Source organism: Martes martes (genome assembly GCF_963455335.1).
Source record: "Martes martes genome assembly, chromosome: 1".
NCBI classification, from domain to species: domain Eukaryota; kingdom Metazoa; phylum Chordata; class Mammalia; order Carnivora; family Mustelidae; genus Martes; species Martes martes.
Genome location: NC_137888.1, coordinates 145,242,920 through 145,269,369, shown reverse-complemented (window position 1 = coordinate 145,269,369; position 26,450 = coordinate 145,242,920). Strand labels below are relative to the sequence as shown.

Sequence of the window (26,450 nt, the reverse complement as noted above, 5' to 3'; positions counted from 1 at the left end):
GGAGTAGGGACTTTAATTTGGAAGGGTCCTGTCTGTGACGCATTTCCGTGTCTGATTTATCCACGCTCCTCCTGAAAACCAGAGGTCGGTCTGTAGCATCCCGGTCTAAAGTGCGGGAGGGAAGGAGATGGGTAAGCGAGGCCAACTGTCTTGGCTGGGCTACTTAGAAGGTTAGAAATAATTACGAGAGGAAGATTTCTTAGAGGAATTGGAATTCTGGAGCACTGGGGCGTCGGGCACCCTGCACTGTGGGAGGGAGCTTCCAGCTTGTTGGGTTAGCTCTGTTGGAACAGGAAGGTGGGGAGAATAAATTTCCTAAGCAAGTCTGGGAGAGGTGACTCAAGAGCGGCGACTTGGAGAAAGGGACAAGGGAGGGCTGGCACGACAATCAAAGGGGAGTTTATGATGGCTGGAGCGAACCAAGCCTTGCCCTTGCACTGTGAGTTTCTTTGGGTCTCAGGATATCTGTAAATTGGGAATGACAACGTCTAACTGTTGGGCTACCGTGAGGATGAATTAGATCAGAGGGTTGTAAGCTTGCTTGGTTCATGGCGCTTCCATGTGAAGAAACCTCTAAGTTTCATTTATTAACTCGTTAGCTCCAAACCACTTTATACATATTTATGGTTCAGCACCTTGGTATTTGAAAAAAATAATAATAAACAGGAATGGAAAAAAATCTATTTGTTTAAAGAACACCAATTACTTACGGATGGGATGTATGCACCTGCGGGCCTTACATGGCTTTTGAACCTTGGAATCGTATTGGGCATCACTGCCCTCTTTTCCTGTTCCACAATGATGTTTGCTTCTTATCCCAGCACCACCGGAAATCCTACTTTGCAAAAGCTACCATGTTGTTCCAAGGAACGTAGTGCGATCTAACATTGAACCTGTGACAACCACCTAAGTTAGTATGTATATGGCATTTGACCCGTGTTGAGTATTGCCGCTTACCTCTCAAAAACATAAACTATTTTTGGAGTGCCTCCGTGAGTTCACCGTAGTGACCAGGTGCTTTGGTGCCTGGCTTGGAAACTGGAATTGGGTGGGTGGGGTCCTCCCCTTCATTGATTCATTGAACAAACGTTCACTGAGTATCAGTGAAGTGTCCGGCACTGTACTGGGCACTGGGGGGAACATACTTCTGCTTCCAAAGGGTGTAGAGAGTCTAGTTGATGTGGAATTAGAGGCTCCAGGTATAGACTCCCACCGGGGCCAGGCTGGGAAGAATGATTTCAAGGTGCTATGAGAGCTTGTGGGAGGAAGACTTGAGTTTCAGGAGGTTTCTCAAGTTGGTGGTCCTTGAGTTGGTCCCGAAGGCTGAGAAGTTAACATGGCAAGAAGGCAAAGACACTGCCATCTAGGCAGAAAGGATAGCATTCTGGACGGGTGTCTTTCAAACTGGGGAAGGACCCCCTCCTCCTCCCGTCAGTTACATTATGGTTGATTCATGACTAGGGTGTAGCTTGTATGGGCCATGTGTGTTGGGCAACATCCAGGCTGTTCAATGAGACCGATCCACCCATCAGGCGGTCGGATGTTGAAGCAAAGCCAAACTGCAAAACTGTTGTAGACAGGAAACAATCTGTGGGCCACACTTGGAATAACTGTTCTAGACAGGGAGGAACGGCATGAACCAAGGTCCTGTGGTGTGGGAGATGACCTGGGGACTCTGAGGGTGGAGAGGAAAGGCTGGTGTGAGTGGAACAGAAAGCAAGAAGGTAGAAAAACCAGCAGGGGCTGTTACAAGCCTCTAGACCGCAGGAAGAAGTTGCGTCTCAGACGATGAATGGGAGGTTGTTGTGGTGACTTCCTAAGTGATAGGTTGAGCGCATAAACAGGCCAGATGTGTAGCTACCTGTTTGAGTGACTTAGGCAACTTGCTGTCCCTCTGCTTTTTACCTTGCAATGGCATCATGGCCTCCCGAAGCAGAGCGAGTTCTTGGAGGACCTGCTGGAGTGTGCACCCAGTTCTCTGACAGGTGACCCCTGGAGCTCGGGCTCCTTAGGGTTACCCAGGCCACTGGCAGGAAGCTCAGGGCTCAGTTTGCTGTTCCCTGGGTTTAAAACAGCCTCTCTTAGAGGCTTAGAAATGCCAGCTGTTCCCGTGAGGTCCTACAGAGTATGTTACCTGAGGCTGTGTCCCAGTACATCTGCTTGCCTTTTTGTGTGTGGGGGGGGAGAGGGGTCATTTGGGGGTTTATGGTGGTATTCTGGGCACCAGGCAAGGTAATGGGCATTGCACCCAATCCAGAATGGACTCAGCCCTTGCCTTGCCCCAGTGGCCCATTATAAGTACCATTCTGACCTAAGAACCCAGGACTCTCTCTGTGCTCATGGGCTGACTTCTCTGGGGCGCCCGGGAGGAACTTTTGGTTTCCACCTTCTTGAGTTGAGAGCCTTGGCGTTGATTTAAGGATCGCTTTCCTCCTTTGCCATGATGAGTGGGCTGGAGAAGGAAAAGTGATCACTGTGGTTTCTCTGCGCAGGTACTTTGTGCTGGATTTTGAGGCTGGCATCCTGCAGTATTTTGTGAACGAGCAAAGCAAACACCAGAAGCCTCGGGGAGCCCTGTCTCTGTCTGGAGCCATAGTGTCCCTGAGTGACGAAGCCCCCCACATGCTGGTGGTGTACTCCGCTAATGGAGAGATGTATAAACTGAGAGGTATGTTCTCCTGCTAACTCTTCATGCGGGTCTCAGGGGCTGCACGCCTAGTTATCATGGGGATGGCTCTCGTGTGTGTGTGTGTGTGTGTGTGTGTGTGTTTTAATTACCTTTAACAGTTTGCTGTATTCAAGAACTCTGGTGACAGACACTGCCTCTCTTAATGCCTGGGGTGGGGAGATGGAGCTGACATTAGGAATTGCCTTTCTTGAATAACTGCAGAATTAAGGACAGATGAAAGGGGAGTGACACTAAAGCCACCTCAGCTCTCGGATTTCAGATTTTTCCTGTTAGCTCAGTGTGTATTTTCTTGGACTTTACAGTATGAATCTTCACTACAGTCCCCTGTGGGGCTATGCTGTGAGGACAAAACAAGTCTTTCAAGGGTCAAGGCACCCCTCCCCGCCCCGAATTCCTCTAGAACCATCTCTTAGCAAAGGGCCCTGTCACTTACGTTGTATTTATTCTGGTATGGTGTTAGAGTCTGGTGAGGAAGCCATCTGCCTGGGGTGGTGTTAATTTTTTGTCTTGCTTTTTCCCCTTCTCTCCGCTTCTTGAAAACTGAAGCCTGTAGGAAGCTCCCCATTGAGCCGTAACTGTCGGTCCTGCTACCCCCAAGGCATATCCATCATACAGGTTTTTAGCAATGCCAGGCCTGATGGTAGCAGTATAATTGGATGGCTAGCTCATTCTTCTATCTTTCCATTATAGTTGCATTGCCAGGAAAATTGTCAGTTTTCTTCTAATGAAATAACAAAAACAAAAATCCAAATGCCCATGTGGGCGTGTGCTTGCACATGCATGTGTAGACACACATACACACACACACAGACTGAGTCAGTGTTATTAAGGTCTGAGGAAGGGAAGAACTTGTATGTATTAAGTGTTGGGAGTTGGTTGAGAATCTTACCTTCTTATATCTTTCTTTGTCCAGGTAGGGGCTCAGTACAAAGAACAGGCTCTTTCTCTCCTTAACCCCAAGGAACTGATGACTATAGGTTGGCTTCTGCAAAGCCAGACCCAGGGCCCAGCCTCCTTGCCTGAGTCCAGTTTTCATGGTTCCATCTCCAAGCTTTACTGCCAAGAGATGGAATAAGCTAATGTTTCTTTATCTATACACAAGTCATATTTCAGAATCTATAAAACAATCCAGGAACCTATGAAATAAAAATGCCTACAGCTGGGGCGTCTGTGTGGCTCAGTTGGTTAAGCAACTGTCTTCAGCTCGGGTCATGGTCCTGGAGTCCCAGGATCGAGTCCCACATCAGGCTCCCTGCTCTGCGGGGAATCTGCTTCTCCCGCTGACCTCTCTCCTCTCATGCTCTCAATCTCTCTCTCTCTCTCACTCACTCAAATAAATAAATAAAATCTTAAAAAAAAAATGCCTACAGTTGAAAAAAGTTTTTCAGTTTCTGGAAACGTGGGAAGATTCATGTTCTCTTTGGAGATTCACGCAGTGTGTGTTCCAGCTGGCTAGATTTATATGGTCTTTGCTTTCGTTTTGTTGTTTATTGCTTAATAAATTGTTAGAGCAGAAACGAAAGCAGGTGAAAAACTTAATGGCACTTCCCTCCCCCCACCCCCGCCTGTGGTTTATAAAATGACACAAACCCACACAAATGAAAAAAAAATCCAACGAATAGGACAATTGAGCCATCTCATTTTGCCTTTTAAGAGTTGATACTATTCTCAGGATTATTAAACCCCAGGGGTTGGTTGGTTGGTGCTTTTTATTTTTTTATTATTTTTTTTAAGGGTAGCTTTAATAGCAAATACAAAAATTTATCTGTGTGACAGTATCCCAAGGGCTAAATTTAGCTTAAAGTTAGCAACTGCAGAAAAGGTGGGATAAATTTCGGCGGATATATGGCTGGTCCTTGGCTCATCCCCAGAGGATCTGGGTGCTGGTTTACTCAAGCACATCTTACCTACATGTAGAGTTGAATGAGTCTTGATGTCAGTAGTTGCACGGCTTCTGAGAGTGTTTTTGGTGCCACGAACTGGCAGTTCTTCACCTTTCCTAAAGGAAAAAGGCTCTAGTTTCTGCAGAGTCCTTTGGAAGTCAAGTTCACCTGGTCTTAACGCTGGTCTACCCCTCCAGATTTGTTCACCCGAAAGTTCAAGCTGAAGTTGAGTTGTACTGACAAATGACTCCGAGGCCCATTTTTGTGAACAATTATAACTTCCAAGGGAATCTTTGTTTCCTGCCTAGTCAACATTCATGCAGTTAATGTTATATTAAACTATTTATGCAGTTAGTTATGCAGTGAAATTGATGACTTAGATTTTATTAGAACCTGTTATGTGTGCATAAGAGTTTAAGAAAATGATGTGATCTATTTGAGACGTGGGAGTGTAGATGGAAGATAATGACCATACACTTGGCCTGTATTTTAATGTCTCTTTGGGGGAAATTTGAGGACCTCTAAAGCAGCGTTTGGAATGTTGTTCTGTCCAATCATAACATGAGTCATTGAGGACACATATGAAAATAATTCAATTGAATGCTTATTTTGTAGATCCTGGTAAGTCCACAGTACAACTCTGGAAATGCCCAAAGGCTCTGAAAAACTATCCTCTGAGCCTCATATTTGTCACACATATAGAGGCACTTAAAAATAATCACGTCTTCCCTTCTCTGCTTTTTATTTTTATTGATGAGAGAGAGAGTGCAGGGAAGGGGGTAGATGGAGATGGAAAGGGAGAGAGACTCTAGCAGCCTTCCTGCTGAGCACAGGGCCCCACATGGGGCTCGATGTCAATGTCCTGCTCCACTCAGGTGCCCCTCTGCTGCCTCTTTAAATAAGTAGAAATGAGCAGGCACCTGAGTGGCTCAGTTGGTTAAGCAGCATCTTTGGCTTAGGTCGTGATCTCAGGGTTCTGGGATGGAGCCTTGCATCGAGGCTCCCTGCTCAGTGGGGAGCCTGCTTCTCCCTCTCCCTTTGTCTCCCAGCTTGTGCTCTCATTCTGTCTCTGTTAAATGAATAAAATCTTTAAAAAAAAAAAAAAGAGAGAAATGACTTTTTTCAGAGGAGGTTAAAAAAATGACAAAATTGTTTATAGACATTTTGGAGTACGTTTGTAATGTGGTTTAAGAGGGAATTTTCTGTTGATATTAAGTGTAATTTTTTTTCTGGTCTGTTTGTTTGCTGTGTGTTTGTTTTGGTGTAGGCACAGGCTGCTTGAGAATATTGTGATCTGCCTTTGTTCCTCCCTTTGTTCTCTCCACCTCACTCCCTGGGCACCCCCACCTGCTTAGGTGGGTGTAGAAGTAGGTTGGATACGTTTCGGAACAATCTCTACAAGCCGTTTCTTCTCTATTTTAGCTGCCGATGCAAAGGAGAAACAGTTTTGGGTGACTCAGCTTCGAGCTTGTGCCAAATACCACATGGAAACGAGTTCTAAGGTAAGTAATCACCCGGGAGCAAGGAAGCATTGGAGTAATTTGGATTAGCTGCCCTTTAGCCCAATTAACCTGTTTCTTTGGGGAAACTGTTTCTCATGCTATTTTTGAAGTTACCTGCTGGACTGGAATTCATATTGTCCTGCTGCATTTAAATCTAAAACCAAGAGGAGAGTAGTAGGATTAGCTTGTAGGTAGGAGGAAGAAGCCTGCGGGCACCTCACTGGAACTGCTTCCGGGAAGACTGTTCTGTTGCTTTGCGCCTTGTCAGTTTCAGCAGCGGTTAATGTCTGTTGAGAAGCCCGAGTGCATGATTTTGCTGTGGCGGCAGGAGAGTCCGATTTCCTGTTCATGGAGACTCGTTGTTGTCAGTGATCCTTAAATAAAACTGAGACCCCACACTGACGAAGTATCCTGCAAGGAGCTTTAGCGTTCCAAGTATAGGAACATTCTTGGGTAATTTGGCATCCCAGTGTGAATTCGGGATTCAGTAGGAGGTCTTAGATCAGATATGCGGGAGACAGGAGGTAGGCATTTTCATGGATGATTTGGAGAATTTCCTAACATTAGAATATAGGAAATAATTGCAAAATAAATTTATTGGGGCAATAAATATTTGTTGACCTCAACACCCAAAGGACTACCCCTTTTATATCATTAATTCCAATTTAGGCACGGTACCTGATTACAGTGTTTTTCCACATTCTGTGCATCCAAAAGAAAGACCCACACATGAAACTTCTGGTGATTTTAATCCTGTAGCCAGTCTGCTGTCTTGCCCAAGGCCATGGGAAATGTCTTTCTTACATACACCTCCCTGTTCTGCCTCCAAGTACAACCTGAACTGATTTCTTCATAATGATTTTGCTCACTGTTAATTTTCCTTCTTTTAAGAGACCTCCTTTTCCTTGACTTGCTTACTGCTGTTTCACTCTCACCCTTCTTGACATCCCCATGCAAAAACTGGGTTACCATAGGTAGGGCCCTATTTCTAAAGCTTTTTTCTCTCTGGCTTGCTTTATTTTCTAGGAATTATGATAGGAGTTCTGGACATTTCATCAGTATTTTATAAACTCTTAGGGCAGTTAGATTTTTTTTTACTTTTTATGTGTATCTTTTTCTTTTTTTGTAGAACAGAACAGGGGCACCTGGGTGGCTCAGTTGGTTGAGCGTGTGCCTTCAGCTCATGTCATGATCTCAGGGTTCTGGGACCAAGCCCTACGTTGGGCTCCCTGCTCACCGGGGAGCCTGCTTCTCTTTCCCTCAGCCTCTCTGCCGGCTTGGGCTTTCACTGTCTCTCTCAAATAAATAAATAAAATCTTAAAAAACTCAACAGAAGGGCATGAAATAAAAAGGACAGATCCCCCTCTATTGCCTCGTATGCTCATTAGAGATAATTACACTTAATAGTTCTTGCACATCATTCAAGTAGATTTAGGCGTGTGTTAGATATATGTCTTATCCGTATTTGTGGTTTTTACATGGATGGGACTGTATCATGCATATAAGTCCCTCCCACCTTTTTTAAAGGTATTTTGGAGATCTTATTAGGTATCTGGGATCTACTGTAGTCTTTTTTTTTTTTTTTAAGATTTTTTAAAAAAGATTTATTTATTTACTTATTTGACAAATAGAGATCACAAGTAGGCAGAGAGGCAGGCAGAGAGAGAGGGGGAAGCAGGTTCCCTGCTGAGCAGAGAGCCTGATGTGGGGCTCGATCCCAGGACCCTGGGATCATGACCTGAGCCGAAGGCAGAGGCTTTAACCCACTGAGCCACCCAGGCGCCCCTCTACTCTAGTCTTCTTAGGATGGATGGATGGTGTTCTAAGGAATGGATGTCTGCTTTGTTGAAATCCTCTACTGATGGACATTTAGGTTGTTAGACATAATGCTATAACAAACATCTTCGTATATATATCTTTTTGTGCCTCTAGGTATACACAGGAAACTACATTCAGTGGAATTGCTGGGTTGTAGACTGTGTCTACGCGGTTTTCCTAGACATTGCTAAATTGTCTTCTAAAAAGGTTGTCCTATGTTGTAGTGCTACCAGTTTTGTGTGTAAAGATGCATTTCCCCCTCTAACGGTGGCTCTTCTAATATTCTGTTTTTAATAGTCTTGTGGCTAAAAAAAAATGAATTAATTAAATTAATTAATTAAAAATTAATCCCATCACTTCTAAAATGACTGGGGCTGAGTACATTTTCAAATAGTGATCACCACATGTATTTCTTTGATGTGATCTGTCCATTTTTATCCTTCATCCCTTTTTCTATTGAATTCTTTTTTTCTCCTTGATTTGCACTTAACTATATGTGAACTGAGCATTATTTGTCCTTTGCCTGTCATTTGTATTATAAATCTTTTTTGTCTGTATTTTGACTGTATTTTTGACCTGTATTTTGACTTGGGGTACATTTTTTGCTATGTAGGATAGTTAATTTTTGCAGTCAAATTTATGAATATTTTCATTTTTGGCATTTGGTAGTATCTCATGCTTAGTAAAGGCTTCTTTGTTCTAAAATGATGAAAACATTCTTTGATGTTTTCCTCCAGTGAATTTGTAGTTTAATTATCGTGTTTCAATCATTGGTTCATCCTGAATTTATTTTGGGTGTAAGAATCGAGGTCGGGAAACCAGCTCGAAGTGCACTGATGTTTTAATGAATCCCTGGAGACCAGGAAAGGTAAAGACCTCTTCATGGTAGTAAGAGATAGGAAGGGAATTTAAAGATTCTCTGAAGAGAAATTTGATTTACTGATGTGTTCTCTGGGTAGTTTCGAGAATACAGATTAACCTGTTAGTGCAGAACCCAAATAAATAATAATTTAGATGGCAGGGCCTGTAGGATTTCTTATTTGAGACTGGAAGTGAAATTGCTAACCATCGCTCATTTATAGCAGAGCTCTCGTGATCCCCTAGGGAATCATAATTTTTACATTGTGAACAGACCTGGTTGTTCAGCAGAGGCATTATGAAGTCCAGGTCTGCTTAGGCAAAAGCTAGTCTTGAAAATGAAGTTGGGCTTAACATTACTAGAAACTCAATGTCCATTTAACTGTAGGATGGGTATTTACTTTGCATCAAGGTTATTAGGAATACATCTGGAAACTTCTCTTTACTCTGTTCTTCCTCCTTCCCTCTCTGGCAGATTATAGGGAATCGCCTCCCTGCGATTGCTTGGAAGTTTGTCTTTTAGAAACTTTTTTTAATTTAAAATCAAGTGTTCCCTGCAGCAAGTATGAGGCAGATGGAATGGTGCTATCATTCTGACTCCCCTTGGTGAGAACTGCAGGAGAACCATATTCATCGAACCTGCAGAAGGCTTCATGGAGGACCTGTCCACCAGTTCTGAAACCCAGACCTGTCCCAGTCAGTACCTGAGGAGGTTTTCCCCAGTCTCGAAGTGAAATGAGAAAAACCTTCCCTAAGTGTGCCTGAAGTCAGCTTTAGTCAATATAAAGGATGGCTCTTTACTCAGAAATTATATTGCTTTGCTTTTTAAGGGTTAAAATATTTTTATTGTAGAAGATAGAGTTTTATGGACTCATGGTTTATTGAGGTATAATTTACATAAAGTAAAATTCATTCCTTTTAAGTGTGACGTTTTTGATGGATGCATGCAGTCATGTAACCTTCACCACAAATATCATTCTTTCACCCCCCAAAGTTCCCTCTCTACTCTGTTGTGGTGGATCCCCTCCATTTTTTTTGTGTGTAGTTTTGCTTTTTTCTAGAATGTTCTATGAACTGAATTATATAAACTTTCACATCAGACTTCTTTCACTTGGCGTAATGCTTCTGAATTTCACCTGTGCTGGTGTATCAGTAGTTGATTCTTTTTAAATTTTAGCTACTTTAGTGACTGGTACTTTTTGTTCTTAATATCTTTTTTCAAAAATCAAAAGGGATTACTAACCCCTAAATTAATTCCTAAAATTCTCAGGTTAAAAAGATTTCTAGATCCATTCCCAGATTAAAAAAAAAAAAAAAAAAAAAAGTACTGGTTTTTGAAACCTAAGCTTCTGGCTCTCTAGTCAAGCCCTATGGTTTCCATATGGTAGGGAAGCTCCAGCTGGGAGGGTGGTGGAGCCAAGGCTTGAGATCAGGTCTCTGATTTCCTGCTCTTACCTCACACATGTCAGCCAGGGCTGCTGTGTTACCTTCCGTGGGTGACGGAGCCCCTTTTTGGACAGTTGGTGCTTCTAGATGGACAGAAACTGCCAAAGACTGATAATCCCCTTTTCATGACATCACCTGGGTTCATCCTGCGGCCTCTAGTTGTTGATCAAGGTGCACCTGCACGAATGTGAGGTGAGTCTGCTAGAAAGATTAGAACACTGACTTTCTCTGAGAACACACACAAAAAAACGAAACAAAACCTCTTATTTTTAATTCAGTATAAAAATTCAGGCAGCGTAAAGCCCTGATTGGAAAAGGGTTAAGAGAGAGCTGTCGGGAACTGTCCTCTTGAGAATTTACTGGTGTGTGACTTTGAATGATTGAATGTGAGAGTGAGTGTCTAGTTTTCATTCAGTAGGTCGTGTTTCAAAACCCCTAAGGTGGGGGCACTATGGTGTTCTGGGGACTATGATAAGCACTGAGCATGGGAAAGGAACTGCCTATTGACAGAAGTAATGACGTTTAATACCTTCCGTGTGAGTGACCATCTCTCGGGATCATGCTATACTTCACAGATGTCCCGTGAGGTAGGTGGTATTGTCCCCATGTTGACAGAAAGCTGAGGCCAACGGCACGTCAGTGGTAGGCTCAATGTCGCGTAGCCATTAAGTGAGTGGATGGAGATGAGAGCCAGAGTTCTCCATCATCCCTTCTCTGGTTTCCTGGCTTGAGCCATGAGAAGGTTCCGGATGGTATTCTACTGCCATGAACTCTATATTTCATACTTCGGGGGGGTGGAGGAACAGCTCGGAATAGGACACCTGTAATTTTTATGTACTCACCGGAACCCTTCTCCAGTCCTTTAAGTAGACTCTGATCCCTGAATTCTTCAGGGAGTTGGCTCCAAAGTAACATTGGCCTTTTGCACTGATCTTTTTGTGATGTCATCTCATAATGTTAAGTACTTTTGGCAAGTCCCCACGAGCCTTGAATGAAAAGTGTCTTCTGGTGGAGTACGTGCATGTCTCAGCTCAGGAATTCTGGTTTAGAAGAAATACTGTGGAGTGCACAGTGAGAGGTCCTACATTAAAATCCTTGCTCTGCTGAGGATGTATGGAGCAAACCTGCTCAGGTCACTTTTCCTCTTTCTGGTCCTCTGCCCTCATCTTTGAAATGGTAACGCCTGTCTCCTGAGGTGGTCTTAAGGCACAAGAAAGGGAAAGCAGGTGAAAGCCAGTTGCCCATAGGAAGCCCTCCATGGAGTTAGGGGCTCAGTAACTAGTGCTGATGTTTAGTAAGCCTGCTGCCTGGAAGGCCAGCATCTCAGTTGCCCTTAGTTCTTGGACAAAACCCTCAAGGAGAACAAGCATGCTTTTTCATCCCTTTGTGGTTATGTGTCTGTTTTCAGATAGGCCCTGTGATTTGCAAATAGCCATATCCGAGAACTCAGGGTCATTCAAAATCTGTGGAAGTCCATGTATGGGCGTAGGGAGCTGAGACACAAATAATGCTGTTTTCAAGGGACTTTGACCTGTGGGGAAAAGTAGGCTAGTGGGGACAGGAGCCAAGCTGATTAGAAAGCACTTAAGGACATTCGGATTTTGAAAATTGTAGTTTCATCGGCTTTTATTGTGACTGAGTAAGAGAAGTTTTTGAAGATTAAGCTTGATGGAAACTGTTGTTTTCAATATTTTTATTTTTTATTTTTAAAAAAATTTTCCCTCATCTTGGGGCTCCTGGGTGGCTCAGTCGGTTAAGAGTCTGCCTTTGGCTCAGGTCATGATCCCAGAGTCCTGGCATTGAGCCCCACGTCTCAGCCTGCTTCTCCCACTCTGCCTCTGCTCCTCTCCCTGCTTGTGCTCTCCCTCTCAAACAAGTAAATAAAATCTTAAATTTTTTTTCCTTATCTAGACATGGAAGGGTGGATTCACTTGAGATTGGCAGGGGTGACTTGTGTTGTAAGTGAGCTCATGAGTCTGCTCTGATAATTGAGCATTAGTACTTTCTCCCCTGACTTTCAATCCTAAAGGATAATGTGTGACATGTGGTAGCAATTTATCACTTTTCCAGCGAGTACACTATGGTGAGAGACACCGTGGTCGTTTAAAAGCTTAATGGAGCTTACAGCTTCCTCTTTCTGGCTCAGCGGGCCTCTCTCGGACTGTGCCCCATCCCTACCACAAACATACTCTTGTTATGAATTCACTGCTGACAATTGTGAGGTTCCCCCCGCCATAATGTAAGTAGCATCATTTAAAAAAATTATGAATATTACCTATACTCAATAGAAAGCGTTCAGAAGATAGGAAAATCTAAAGAAAGGGAAAAAATGGCTCCCAGTCCCAGTCCAGACCTAATCTCTGATGATACCATTTTGGTGGACATCCTTGTCCACACTTCTGTGTGGACAAATGGAAGTCACATGACTGCATTTGGAGGTTCCTCCTTCTATCTCTTCACATGCATAGAAATCACACAAATTTGTTTTTGTGGGTAGCCTACCTTCCCCGTGAGGGTGGACTTGTGGGGCCAGGCTTTGGCAACAGGGCTATTCTCTCTGTTGGGGTTGTTTTATCTTTAAAAGAACTGTGTGAGTGTTTTGCTGTTTCTTAGAGCATTTCTGGGATCTACGTTGTGTTTTACTTCCGGTGAGCAACGTGCCCTTCTGTCTTGGTCACTTCTCACCCCCTTGTTCCTTGTTCTGCTCTTGTTCCATTCCAGAGGGGAAGTTGAGGAACTGAAGGTCCATCTCCATTGGTGTATTTACCCATCCAACAACATGGAAAATGTTTTTTTTTTTAATCTATGGGGACGTTAGGTAAGAAAATGTTGAAATTGGATACTTTTGAAATACTTAACACTAGTCATTGTATTTGAAATCCTTTCTCTGGGTCCGGGCCTCAGGCCTGACTTCATCCTTGTATTTACTTCTTTGGGGTCCAGAGATCCCACTCCTTCTGAATCCTCCCCTTTATCATGTGTCCACGTTCACTGAGGAAGTCAGTAAGTCCCAGGGAATTTGTCTGTGGAGAGCATTTGAAGACACTGTGGTCAGATCAGATTGGTGTGTGGTTAGGACTCCTGGTCCTTGGGAGGTAATTCTAAATTAAAATACACATTTCAGGGTACGGTCTTTTATGCATATTTGGTCATAGAGGAATATGATTGACTAATATGGGATTTTAAATTCATTATTAGTCTTAGGAGGTCTTGGATGAGCAGCAAAAGCGGCTGAGTTTCAAGGAGTATATATACAAATATTCATGCTGGAAGTGGCCTGGTTACAGGTTGTTTTGTTTGTTTGTTTTTGCTATCTCCTAAAATGGTAGTTGGCGTACTAACTTGTGGTATTAGAGATCAGCCTCCTCTGTGGTGTCTGGGAGGTGGACATCCCCAAGAGTAGGTGGGCCAGCTCTTCTGAAGGTAATGCCGAGTAAGGAAGGACCTGCCCATGTTTTTGCACAAGTTACAGCTTCCCCGGATGGTGGACACCGGTCCCCTGTGATATAGTTCCTGACTCCCTACCTCTGCTTTTGCCATGACTCCCCAGTGATCTAGAGGTTCAGTTGGGTTTGATGGGACTCCGGACAATGAGAAAGGAGACGAGAGAGTGATGGGCTGGCCTGGCAGAGAGGCTGGTGCTGGGCTGGTAAGACCGTGGTCCGTGGGTGCCTTCTGTCCCAAGGGCAGTGTGCTTTGGGTCAAGAGGCCCTGCTGGTGACTCTGCCCCTCTAGCAGGTTGCCAGGTACAGAGAACCCTGCATTGGGGATGTTCGGAGACCTACCCTGGGGTGGCATGGGGGATGTGTGGACTACTTCTGGGGAATCAGAAGGCTTGTCTGTTGAGGGGAGGTGTGGGAGGGGAGTTCTAACTGAATGTTAAATCTGCGGGCCAATGTGAAGAGGGAGAAGATTTGGAGCCACCGTGTAATGGTTTCTCCCTGCACTCTAGGTTTCCGAAGGCAGAAGCCTATAACTTCCCTGACTCTCTGCCATGCTGGGGTGTGGGCCAGAGGGCTTGGGCGAGGTGCTTTCATGTCTTGGTTAGGGATGTATCATAACAGGAAGCACCTGCTTGCCGAGATGAACCCAGAGACAGCTGTAGAATCTGACCCCATGCAGCCACAAGGGACCTCAGATGCCATCGAGTCCAGCATCCTGGCCCCACCTCCTCTCACTATTTCAGCAAAAATGCTATCCAAATATTCAAATAATGAGGTCATATGGGTTGTTTGTCCTCAAAACAATAGCCAATTTTAGTCACTCAGAGAAGGCACTGCTGGTAACTCACTGATAAAATGCTGAGAATCTTGGGGTATAGTCTGACAAATGACATTGGTTTGGGGCCTCTGAGAACAATTTGCAATAACTTGGAAGTAATAGATTGATTAGAAAGTGGGAAGAGATTCCAATCTCCCTTTGTTCCACTTGTCTAACAAACAATAGAGGTAAGAAATAAGGACAAAAGGTAGGTTCTAAAACTGCTGTCTTAATATGGAGGCCTCTGGCCACATGAGGGTTTTTAAATTTAAATTACAGTTGACCCTTGAACAATGCAGGGGTTGGGGTGCTATCCAGCCCTCCTTCCCCATAGTCAAAAAATACACTTACAACTTCTGACTCTCCCAAAACTTTACTGATAGCCTGTTGACAAGCGTTATCTATAAGGTAAACTATTGACTAACACATTTTCATGTTATTTGTGTAATAGACTGTATTCTCACCGTAAAGTAAGCTAGAGAAAAGAAAATGTTAAAATCATAAGGATGAGATAATATAGCACTGCACCGTATTGAGAAAGATCTACGTGTAAGTGGACCCCTGCACATTTCAAACCCATGTTGTTCAAGGGTCAACTGTAACCGAAATTAGATTTTCAGAGTTGAGTTCCTTAGTTGAACTTAGCTCAATGGTCACATCTGGCTGATGGCTGCCATATTGGACAGCACAGATAGAGAACATTTCCATCATCACAGGAAGTTCTGATGGTTTCCTGAGGAGGGAACTTATCAGTATCTAGCTTAGTCTCTTGTGCTATGGACTTTTTTTATTTTTTATTTTTTTATTTTTTGGGATGTTATATCTCCTGGGGATGATTTTTTTATTTGAAAGTGGATTCCGCTTTTTTTTTTTTTTTAATAAACATAATGTATTTTTATCCCCAGGGGTACAGGTCTGTTAATCGCCAGGTTTACACATTTCATAGCACTCATCATAGCACATACCCTCCCCAATGTCCATTTCCCCCACCACCCTCTCCCCCAGCAACCCTCAGTCTGTTTTTTGAGATTGAGTCTTTTATGGTTTGTCTCCCTCCCATGGACTTTTATTTTTTTTATCTAAAAAGTATGAGTGGTGTCTCCCCCGATCCCCCAAGCCTCTGTCCTTCCCTGCTTGTGCTTCCTCTCAGGAGTTCTGGTCTCCTCCATGCCCTTGACATCAAACATCTTGATCACTCACTTCTCCAGTTACGTTGTCTTTGCATCAGGAACATCCATCTTCCTGGTGCGAAGGCAGGATCTTGGGTTCTCTTGAGGGCAGATTCTCTATGTGCTCCCCCCACTGCAGTTGTTTAAGAACCTCTAGTATGAGCTTTTGTGAGGAGCATAGAAGGGAGGGAAGGTTGCTGACGATGCCACCTCCTGGTTCCAGCAACCTTCAATAGCAGCCTACTCCCTGAGACAAGGTCCCGAACTTTACTTTGCCATTGGATGTCCACTGCATGTCAGGTGCTGTATCTTTCGCTCTACCTCATGAGCTCAGTGTTCTAGACAAGCAGGTCCCCAGCACATTGTGTATCATCACACTTCCTTGCCTTTGTTCATGTGGTTTCCTCTGCTGGGATGGGTCCTCTTCTCCATTCTTCATGTGACAAATACCCATGTGGTCTTCAAGGCTGATATGCTTCTGGGATGCCTTCCTGACCTTCGTGGTCAGAGTGGATCTTCTCTCTTCTGTGTTCCAGTTTATACCAGTACTCACTTGTAAGCACATCCCTTCTCACAAGGGTGTGTGTATGTGAGTGAGTGTGTGCACGCATCCTCAGGATTGACGGTGTGTCTTTAAGATCCCAGACTGTAGGGAAGTCTTAGCTGTATCTTACCTGATGTGAAGGTGGTGGTCAAACACTTCATACATTTTATTTACTTTTATTTCTTACATTTTTTTTTTTAAATTTATTCACTTGAGGTAGAGGGAGAAGCAGACTCCCTGCTGAACTGGGAGCCTGACATGGGGCTGGACCCCAGGACCTGGAGATTATGAACTGAGCGGAAGGCAGATGCTTAACCAACTGAGCCACCCAGGCGCTCCCACTTTGTGTATTTTAAATGTCAACCCTACTTCCTCCTCCCTCACTCCATTAGGGACAGTGTTAGTAGTGGTGGTGGTGTAGGGTTGGATTTGGGTTCCTTAAAAAATGATATCCAAATTGTCATAGTTTCCTAAAATACTGTATTTTAGATCAGATGTTTGAGGATTTTTTAATGTAAGAAAGCTATTAGTGTCTGGCAGTTGAAAATCAACCTAGCATAACATTCAAGCTAAGTGTATCTTAATTCTTTCACACATTTTTGTGCAGAAAGTACTGTGGGAATAACTTTTCTTGGATTATCACTTTTTTTTTTATTTTGAGATTTATTTATTAGTGAGGGGGTATGGAGAGGGAGAAAGAATCTCAAGCAGACTCCCTGTTGAGCGCAGAGCCTGATGGACGGCTCAATCCCATGACCCTGAGATCATGACCTGAGCCAAAATCAAGAGTCAGATGCTCAACTGATTGAGCCACCCAGGCACCCCTTCTTGGATTATTTTATGTATTTCTTACAACATTCCTATGAGGTAGCTACTACTATTACTACATTTTATAGGCAAGGACACTAAGGCATAGGGAAGGTAAATAGTATACCTGCCCAAGTTCACACAGCTAGCAGATGATTGCCTTTTTTTTTTTTTTTTTTTTCAAAAAATTTGAGATCCAATTCACATGCCAATAAATTACCTTCTTTAAAGTGTACAATTCAGTGGTTTTTAGTGTATTTATAAAGTTGTGTAACCATCACTGCTAATTCGTTCCAGAATATTTTATCACCCCCAAAAGAAAGCCCGTTTCCATTAGCAGTCATTCCTCATTGCCCACCTACCACCCTCTCTCCCCAGCCCCTGGCAAACCACTAGCCACTGTCTCCAAGAATTTGCCTATTCTGGACATTCCATGTAAATGGAATCCTATACTATGGCCTTCTGTGTCTGGCTTATTTCACTCCGCAAAGTGTTTTCAATGTTCCTTCATGTTGTAGTGCCAATCAATTCACTATTCCTTTTTTATGACCGAATAATAGTCCATTATATGGATTCCATTATATGGATTTTTCAGTCCATTCATTTATTAATTGATATCTGGCTTGCTTTCACTTTTTGACTTATGAAAAATGTTACTATAACACTTGTGTACAAGTTTTTGTGTGAATATCTGTTCTCCGTTCCTTTGGGTATATGCTAAAAACAACTGCTAGGTCATAGGGTAACTCCATTTAACTTTTTGAGATGAGCCAAACTGTTTTCCAAAGCAGTTCTACCATTTTCCATTTCTACTGGCAGTGTATGAAGATTCTGATTTTACTGCATTCTTGTCAATAATATAATATTGTCTGTCTTTTCTGTGATGGCCATGCTGGTGGGTATGAAGTCATATCTCACTGATTTTTTTTTTTTTAAGATTTTATTTTTTCATTTGTCAGAGCACACACAAGCAGGCAGAGGGCAGAGTGGCAGACAGGCACAGAGAGAAGCAGGCTCCCCACTAAGCAAGGAGCCTGACGTGGGATTCGATCCCAAGACCCTAGGACAGTGACCTGAGCCGAAGGCAGTGGCTTAACCCACTGAGCCACTCAGGCGTCCCTCACTGTGATTTTGATTTGCGTTTTCCTGAATGACTAATGATGTTGAACATCTCTTCATGTACTTCTTGGCCATTTATATATCATCTTTGGAGAAATGTCCACTTAAATCCTTTGTCATTTTTTTTTTTTACTTTTTAATTGCTGAGGTGTTAACAGCTTTTTTAAAAATTTATTTGACAACGAGAGAGAGTGCGTACGAATTGGGGGGGAGGGCAGAGAGAGAAAGGGAGAGAGAATCTCAAGCAGACTCCCTTCTGAGCATGGAGCCCAGCGTTGGGCTCGATCCCATGACCCTAAGATCATGACCTGAACTGAAATCAATTAACTGACTGAGCCATCCAGATGCCCCAACATTCTTTGTATGTTCTGGACACCAGACCCTTATCAGATACAGGGTTTTCATGTATTTTCTCCCATTCTATGGCTTGTCTTCACTTTTCTCCTCTTTCTTGACATAACTACAGACTTTTAGAACAAGTGGAGTCTGGTATTGTGGATGGAGTAAGGAACTGGATTCAAAGGACTTGTTTTTGGCTATCCAGGATATTTACAAGCGATTAACTAATCTTATAGTCTCAAGTAACCTAATATCTCTTAGCCTCAGTTTCCATGTCTATAAATTGGTTAAAATAATGGCATCAACCACACAGCATAGTCTTTAGAGTTAAATGACATTAAGCATGTCACAAATATCAGTTCTTTCTTTAACATGAACTCATCCAACTCTGCTATATCTCTGACCGGTAACCCTTTTTGAGCTAGGTTGCACCTGAAGATGGACATGGGGGAGTAGCTAAGACCCTCCCCTAAAAACAAATTATAACTCTCCCCTGCAAAGGTTTGCTAGATGCTCAAATGATCATATTCCTTATGCATCAGAAAGCTCTGGTAGAATCCAGACTTAGCCAGTTTGGCTTTGTTGATACTGTGTGGTGAGGGGCTCTGATCTCACTTTCTGTGAGGCTGTGGGGTGGACCATATTGGGTTCAAAACTAGCCCTGTAGTACCACTGGGGTCAAGGCTCTCTCCGTGCCCCATATATGAACGGAGCCAATAATCGTTGGTAGGAAGATGGAATTGTGGGTTGTGGGTAGGATTAAATGAGATCACATCTGTTGCATGTGTACCATAGTGCCAGATGCTGTGTTAGTTTCCCTAAGAGGTGTTAGGTTGGGGGGTTTGGGGGAGAACCCTGCCAAGTTGGGCCTCATAAAGTGATCACCCTGGGGAATGGCTAGTACCAGAGTGACCAAAACTGGAAATGCACAGCTTGTGAAATGGGGTATTTTTGATAAATGAGTTACAAAAATAATCAGAAGAGAAAACTTTGAAACCATTTCAACAACTAAATGTTAAAATTGATGAAACCTAAAAATAAAAAGGGTGGTTGGGGAAAGTGTATAATTGTGGAACCAATGAACCACTCAAACAAACAAACAAAAAAAACAGATCTACATGTATGCTTGAGCTCTCTCTCATATACACATACTCACACTCTCAGTATTTGGAAGGACAAGCAAGATAGTAACAGTGTTTGCCCCAGGTGAGGTGGGACTGGGGATTCAGGGTTGAAAGAAATTAGAGATTTAGGTTTATCCTTTTGATACTATTGGAAATTTTCACATTGTATATTGACTTAATTACATATATAATTGATGTAGTTGTTCAAATGGTTAAAATGTAAATTTACAAAAATGTTTAAGTGGAGCCAAGGCTATTTTGCTAAGTGCTGTACTGTCTCAGGCCCCTGTCAAGTTGGTCCTTTTATCTTCAGGAAGAAGCTCTTCATAGGGCAGTCACTGATAAACCTGCTTCTCATTATATCCCTCACTTGAAAGTCTTAAAACCAAAGTCCTTGAAGATATTCAATAATTCCAAATTCCTGCCAATTCAGATTAGGCTTCTATTCTTGTTACTCGGAATTGATTTTACTTGATACGGGTTGAAGTGTTTAAACTTTAATGCTCTTTGGGGCAAGTGTTCCTTTCTCCCCTTTTATTTGGATTAAACAGAATTTAGTGATGAACATGGAGTCACCTCAGTGTTGGGGCAGTTGGCTGACGAGTAGAGTTAGCTCTTGTCCTGGGAACGGAGCTTCTCTGTTTACAGATGACAGTGAGGTAGATGCTAATGGTCATGGAACCCCTTAAGGCTCCCTACCTGAAAACGTTTTTAGAAATCACAGGGATCTTGGGGCGCCTGAGTGGCTCAGATGGTTAAGCATCTGCCTTTGGCTCAGGTCATGATCCCAGAGTTCTGGGATCGAGCCCCGCATGGGGCTCCCTGCTCAGTGGGGAGTCTGCTTCTGCCTCTGCCCCTGCCCCTCCCCCTGCTCATGTGCCCATGCTCACACACTCTCTCTCTCTCCCCCCAATAAACTCTTAAAAAAAAACCAAAAACCTCACAGGGGTCTCAAAAAACTCCTGCAGGTATAATAGACTAGCCTGATTTAATATTTTAGAAATATTTTATTAACTTGCCCCAAATTGCTGGGTTAAAAGCAAGATGAATTGCATCTCCCATTGAGACCTTGATGTATAAAGTGCCCCAAGTTGAAAAGCAAGGTGTCTTGGGGCTAGTATCTGTTTTCCTAAGTAGCAAGTCTTCAGGGGAATAGAATACATTGGGTTTAAGCTTGATAAACTCTCAGTAAATAAAGTTGGACAAGCTCATCTGAGGATTTACTCTTCCCTTGGCTCGATCTTCCCGTTTTCTGCTGTTGGGCAATTTTACTTTTGTGTTATATTAAGCTCGGAGCCATTTTTCTTCTAGAGTTTTTCACAGATAATTACCTTTTGGGTACTTAAAACTAAGTGTAAAACATCACCCTCCTAAACACACCATCAAATTAAGTAAATAAAACACAATTTAAGAACAGCTTTTATTAAAACGATAAAGTTTGGGGATTTTTTTATTGTCTTAATAAAGTGTAACAATTTTGTGTACCTTCTCAAGCATAATTTTAAAATTAGACTGCCTGCCTTGCCCAAAAGGAAAGTATTAGTGCTGCCGATGATCTTAGGTCAAGGGGACCTTCAGATTTAAAAAAAAAAAAAAAAAGATGCTGTTTTGATTCAGTTGAACTAATTCCACTGTTTATCTGTACTTAAATAGGGCTTTGTTCCAGAATAAATAATTTAGTTGCTGTTTTCTGCCTAGAATATTGGTGGATGATTTTATGTAGATAGGCTTCTGTGGGAAGTTTTAATTCAAGGCAAGAGAGACAGCTCTTCGTCTGAGGATATGCCCGCCCTGAACTTCATTGTAGACAGGTTAGAAGGGGCGCATCAAGGAACAGGGGATCCGGGCATACGGCTGGGGTCAGCTGTTGAGAGCGGGGTGGATCCCTCTTCTGCTGACACTGGGAGAGAGGCTTAGAAGGAGGTCATTTTGGAAGGAGTATTCAGCAAATACTGAATGCTTCATTACCATGAGGGTGTGGTAGTGGGCCATGGAGAGTGGCCACATGGAATTTAACACTTTCGCGGGGAAGGCTGTCAACAAACAGATATGTACTGTGTGTCCATTGCTAGGTTCCAAGAAGAAAAATAAAGCAAGGTCAGACACTAGAAAATAGGATTTTAAGCTATTTATACTCAAAAATCTACCCCAGGTATACTGCATTCTTAAAAATGGCAATATCCTAAAAGGCCAAGAGCACTATGAAAATCTTCCAGATTAAGTGAGGCTGGAGACAGGACAGCCAGATGCAGTGGGACCCTGAACTGGATCTGATTTTTGTATTGACAAAACTAGAACGTCAGTGGATTCGATAAAGGTAGTTGATAACTCTATTATGATTATGTAAGAAAATATCTTTGTCTTTAGAAAAGACATACTGAAGTAGTTAATACTTAAGGATAAAAAGGCCATGATGTATGTAACTTACCCTCATGTGGTTTAGGAAGAAGTTTTTTTTGGGGGGGGGAGATTAACTTTAAATCTTTTATTCCAGAAAAAGTTTTATATATGTATTTATATATATAATTATATTTACGTGTGTGTATAGAGGGGGAAGGGAGAGAAGAGAGGGAACAAATGACAAACGGTGTAAAATGTTAATAATTGGAGAAACTTTCTAGAAGTCATTTACCCATTAGTATGAATTTTAAGGAAAGTGATTATTCATTTGCTATTCTCTAGTTGAGATTAACCACCAAAGAACTCTGTGGTTTTCTAAGCATTAAAGAGAATTTAGGTAAAGGAATCCTTGTAGGGTCATTATAGTCAGGCTGGAATATTAGACCTTGGAGAGTAGGGAGGATGACATGTCACGGAAGACCGATTTGGAAAGGAAGGTTGTGGCAAGCCAGTGATAAATAGCACTGGGTTGAAGTTTGGCCTTTATGGTTGGGCAACCTCTATAGCTTGATATGCTGTCTTGGGTATTTACCTTTAAAAAAAAAAAAAAAACTTTATTGAGATAGAATTCACTTATCATGAAAGAAGGTTATGGATGACCGTATTTTATTTATTTATATTTTATATAAATGCAATATATAAAATTATGCCAATGCTACCAAAATAAGTCAAAATGCTAGGCACAGTGGTAAGTACTTTAATAGACATCACTGCATTTAATTTTAACAAGATTCTTAACAAGCCACATCCTAGTTTTCTAAGAGAAAGTGAGGATAATAAAAGCCTAAGAGGTTATATGTCACATACCTGGTAAGGGGCTCAATTTTGAACCCAGGTCACTGAGACTCTGCAGTCAGAGTGGGCTGCCATCCATGTCTGCGACCCGACGCAGGGGCCTTGCAGGCGGAGTGAGCAGACTTTGTCTCCAGTACCTCAGAACAGCATATGGGGCACTTTCTGAAATGTGCAAGACATCAAATGATACTTTTCAGCTCAAGAGGGGAAGAAAGATTTTTTTAGTAATAGATCTTTACTAGGTTACCTAGAAAATGAAAGTGATTGGGGTTCGTTGAGTGTTTTAGGGTTGATGTCAGTAGGAACAATTCTGGGCTGCATAAAGTATCCCATCTATCCACCCTACTTGCCCCTCTACCTACCCTTGTGCCTGCCTACCCATCCCCCTGAGCTGTGTTCCCAAGCTGGCTGTCTAACCCTGACTTGCAATGTTTGGGGGTGTGCTAGGCATCAACATCCCCACCCTCTCTTGCTACAAATTTAGTGATTCTGTTTCTCTACTACAGACTTTACCCTCATCCTCTTCTGCTTTTTGCTGATGATACAGCCCTCCACAGACTGCTTGATACCTACTCTTGACAGCTGAGACAGATTATCAAGAAGCCCTGCTGGGGTTAAGTTCCAGGGACATTGTCACTGAAACCCTGAGTTCCATTAGTAGGTTGGCACTGCCTTCAGGATCTTCATTCTCCCTGGATCCTCCTTGGTGGGGTCAGCAGCTGGAAAGGTTGCTGATGCATGATACCTGTCTTTAGGATAGCTACTTTATAGTCATCTACTAGGTGCCTTATTTCCTTGACCTCTTCTTTTGGTCCTCCTTAAGTCCTGCTACTTGCCAGATCTGTGTACCTCTTTGGATTCAAAAGCTCTTGTGTACCAGACAGTATGCATTTATAGCCTATGTAATATACTCTCCTTGGTGCGCTCTTTTTTCTAGCTCCTAGCACAGAAGCTCGAAGTTCCCAGGTATACTCATGTAGTGATGTAAAAAAAAAAAAAGCAAACAGGAAACTACTTTTGTCCCGTGGGAATAGTTCAAATGCCACAAAAACACGTTTTTCTCTCTTGCTGTAAATGGTACGCTGTAGTTCATATGTTCCTTCCACACCTGTCACCTTACCCTACAGTTTCTCAACCTTGGCATTGTTGGCAAGGTAGTTCCTTGTTAGGAGGAGCTGTTCTGAGCACTGCAGGATGTTCAGCATCCCTGGCTTGGACCCACTTGAGGATAGTAGCACCGCCCCACCATCCATTGCGACAACCAAAAAAGTCTCCAGAATTTGCCAAATGCTTCCCGTGGGGTGTGCAGAATCACCCCTCCTTGAGAACGGTCACTTCCTGTAGATCTTATAGTAATCCTGTTAGGCAGGTCTTCTCTCCCTTTTGTGGATGAGGAAACTGGCTCCATGGCCAGAACACAACGGAACTGAGACTTGAAGCCATGGCTGTGTGCTTGGCTCTTCCTATGATGCTCTTGCGGACCTCAGCTACTAAGTTGTGATTCAGCATGCAGGGAGAAGCAGGGATGGTGGGGTTGTTTCGCAGTGGAGCTTTTGCTCTTAGGAAAGGCCCTGCTCTCTTGCCAGGTGAGAGACAACCCATCCATCACATCTCTGAGACTCCTGGGCAACTTCCCCAGTGAGATTTTTAGCAGCAAAGCTGAGAATGTTCTGGTGGCCCAGCTCAGGAGGTCTGCAAGCCTGGCCGTGGAATGAAGGGGACCCCAAGCTTTGCAGCCTTGTATTCCCTTTGCCAGGATTCTGCACAAATCTGAGAAGAGCTGGGTGGCCCTACAGGCATGTGTTACTGCTGAAGCGGCGAATCCCGTGTTTCTGAAGTTTTATTTACACTCCTGCTCTGTGCTGCGCTGACAGAGTGGAGAAGACACCCGAGAGAATGTTCGCTTGAGGCTGAAGCCTGACAGCCCGTGTGAGCTGTGCTGGCGCGGGGCAGGACTGGCCGCGCCCCGGCCGAGGGTGCCCTCCAGCCCTCCTTATGGGCTGCAGCCACTCGGGCGCTGTGAGGATCCGGAGCAATGCCTCCTCCTGCCTTCTGCCACTGTGGGATGCCGACAGAGGGTCTGGCCAGCTCCCTCACCCCTGGTCGGTTCAGGTAAATGGGGTCCTGGGAACTGGGGGTGGGAGTGAAGGGGTGCATTTATTCTCAGCTCTTCTTCATGTCTCCTTGAGGAAGAAAGAAGTCCTTCTCTCTTCAGACCGTGTAGACATAGGCTCCCAGGGCATCCAGGATTTCTGTGTGCGTCGTGGCCATAAATATTCTTTCCCCTAGTGGGATGCATAGTCTAGACTGGCCGAGCTTGAGCAGATGTCTCTTTAGAGTCTGGTCTTTGAAATACAAAAGAACCTGCAAGAGTTGGTTGACTTTTGAAATTTAAAAAAAAAAAAAAAAAAAAAAATCCCCCATCACTTCTCTTATGAGTTGTTTCCTACCACTTAGACCTCCTCTGATGGCTTTGATTTGCTGGCTTTTGAGCCCATCTCCCATTACCACGCTGTCCGTGCTTTTACTTGTTATCACAAATAATATGCAGACAACACCACAGTAGTGGGTATGGTGCTGAAAAGTCAAGACTGAAAGTCAGGACACTGGAGTGTTCTGATGGTTCTACCAATTAGCCTCGATCTTGCTGCTTTTCTTGTACCTACATTTCTATTCTTTTTTTCTTTTTTAAAAAGATTTTATCTATTTGACAGAGAGCTCACAAGTAGACAGAGAGGCAGGTGGGGGAGGGGGGAAGCAGGCTCCTCACGGAGCAGAGAGCCTGACTCGGGGCTCCATCCCAGGACCCTGAGATCATGACCTGAGCCGAAGGCAGAGGCTTTATTTAACCCACTGAGCCACCCAGGTGCCCCTGTACCTCCATTTCTTAACTTTGTAAGATAGGTGGCACATTTCTTCTCTTGGGTTTCACGGAGACATTGCAAGATAAGTAAATTAATACTTTTAGAGAGGCTTAATCAAAGTAGCTATTAATATCATAATTATATATGATGATGAATGTAATTGCCAGCTTTTGATGATAAAGGTGCAGTGAGCCTGATCTGGGGGTGCTCTGCTCCTGGCCCGTGTGTGCTTCTGTGGGAAGAGAATGAAGACACTTTCTCTTTCATGCTCATTTTAATTTGGTAGAATTTTGCTTTGCCTTTTTTTTTTCCCCCAACGTGTTGGATGCTCTTTGCTGCCCCCTTGCTCTCTGCCCATCCGTTCCCCAGAGTGACTATTCCAGCCACATGCATATGTGTCTTGTTTTCAACAAGAGAGGGCAATGGGGCTATATGTTATAAATTGTCTTGTGATTTGTTGTCTTTTATATTTTGTTTTGTTGGTATTTTTCACATAATATTCTTGGAGATCTTTCCGTACCACTGTATACATGTGTGTGAGCCAGTCTGTCATTTAAAAAAAAATCAGCTGTGGGGCACCTGGGTGGCTCAGTCAGTTAAGCACCTGCCTTCGGCTCAGGTCATGATCCAGGGGTCCTAGAATCGATTTTCAGTGGGGCATCTGCTTCTCCCTCTGCCCCTTGACCCCTGACCTCTCTCGTGCTTCCTTTCACTTGTGTGCTCTCTCAAAGCAATAAATAAAATCTTTTAAAAATATAAAAATAATTTTAAAAAATCAGCTGCATGTTATTTAATGGGATACATGTGTCATAATCCTCTTAACAGTCTCTTGA

General features: G+C 43.2%; 1 protein-coding gene across 1 annotated transcript in view; it reads left to right on the top strand.

The window, feature by feature from the left end:
- Positions 1-2,626: 2,626 nt before the first annotated feature.
- The window catches only part of OSBPL10 (oxysterol binding protein like 10), a 197,791-nt gene continuing 173,967 nt past the window's right edge, over positions 2,627-26,450 (top strand). The window contains exons 1-2 of the mRNA XM_080828905.1: positions 2,627-2,668; positions 5,995-6,074. Coding sequence (XP_080685031.1) covers positions 2,653-2,668; positions 5,995-6,074 — 96 coding nt within the window. The 5' untranslated portion in view covers positions 2,627-2,652. The remainder of the gene's footprint in view (positions 2,669-5,994; positions 6,075-26,450) is intronic.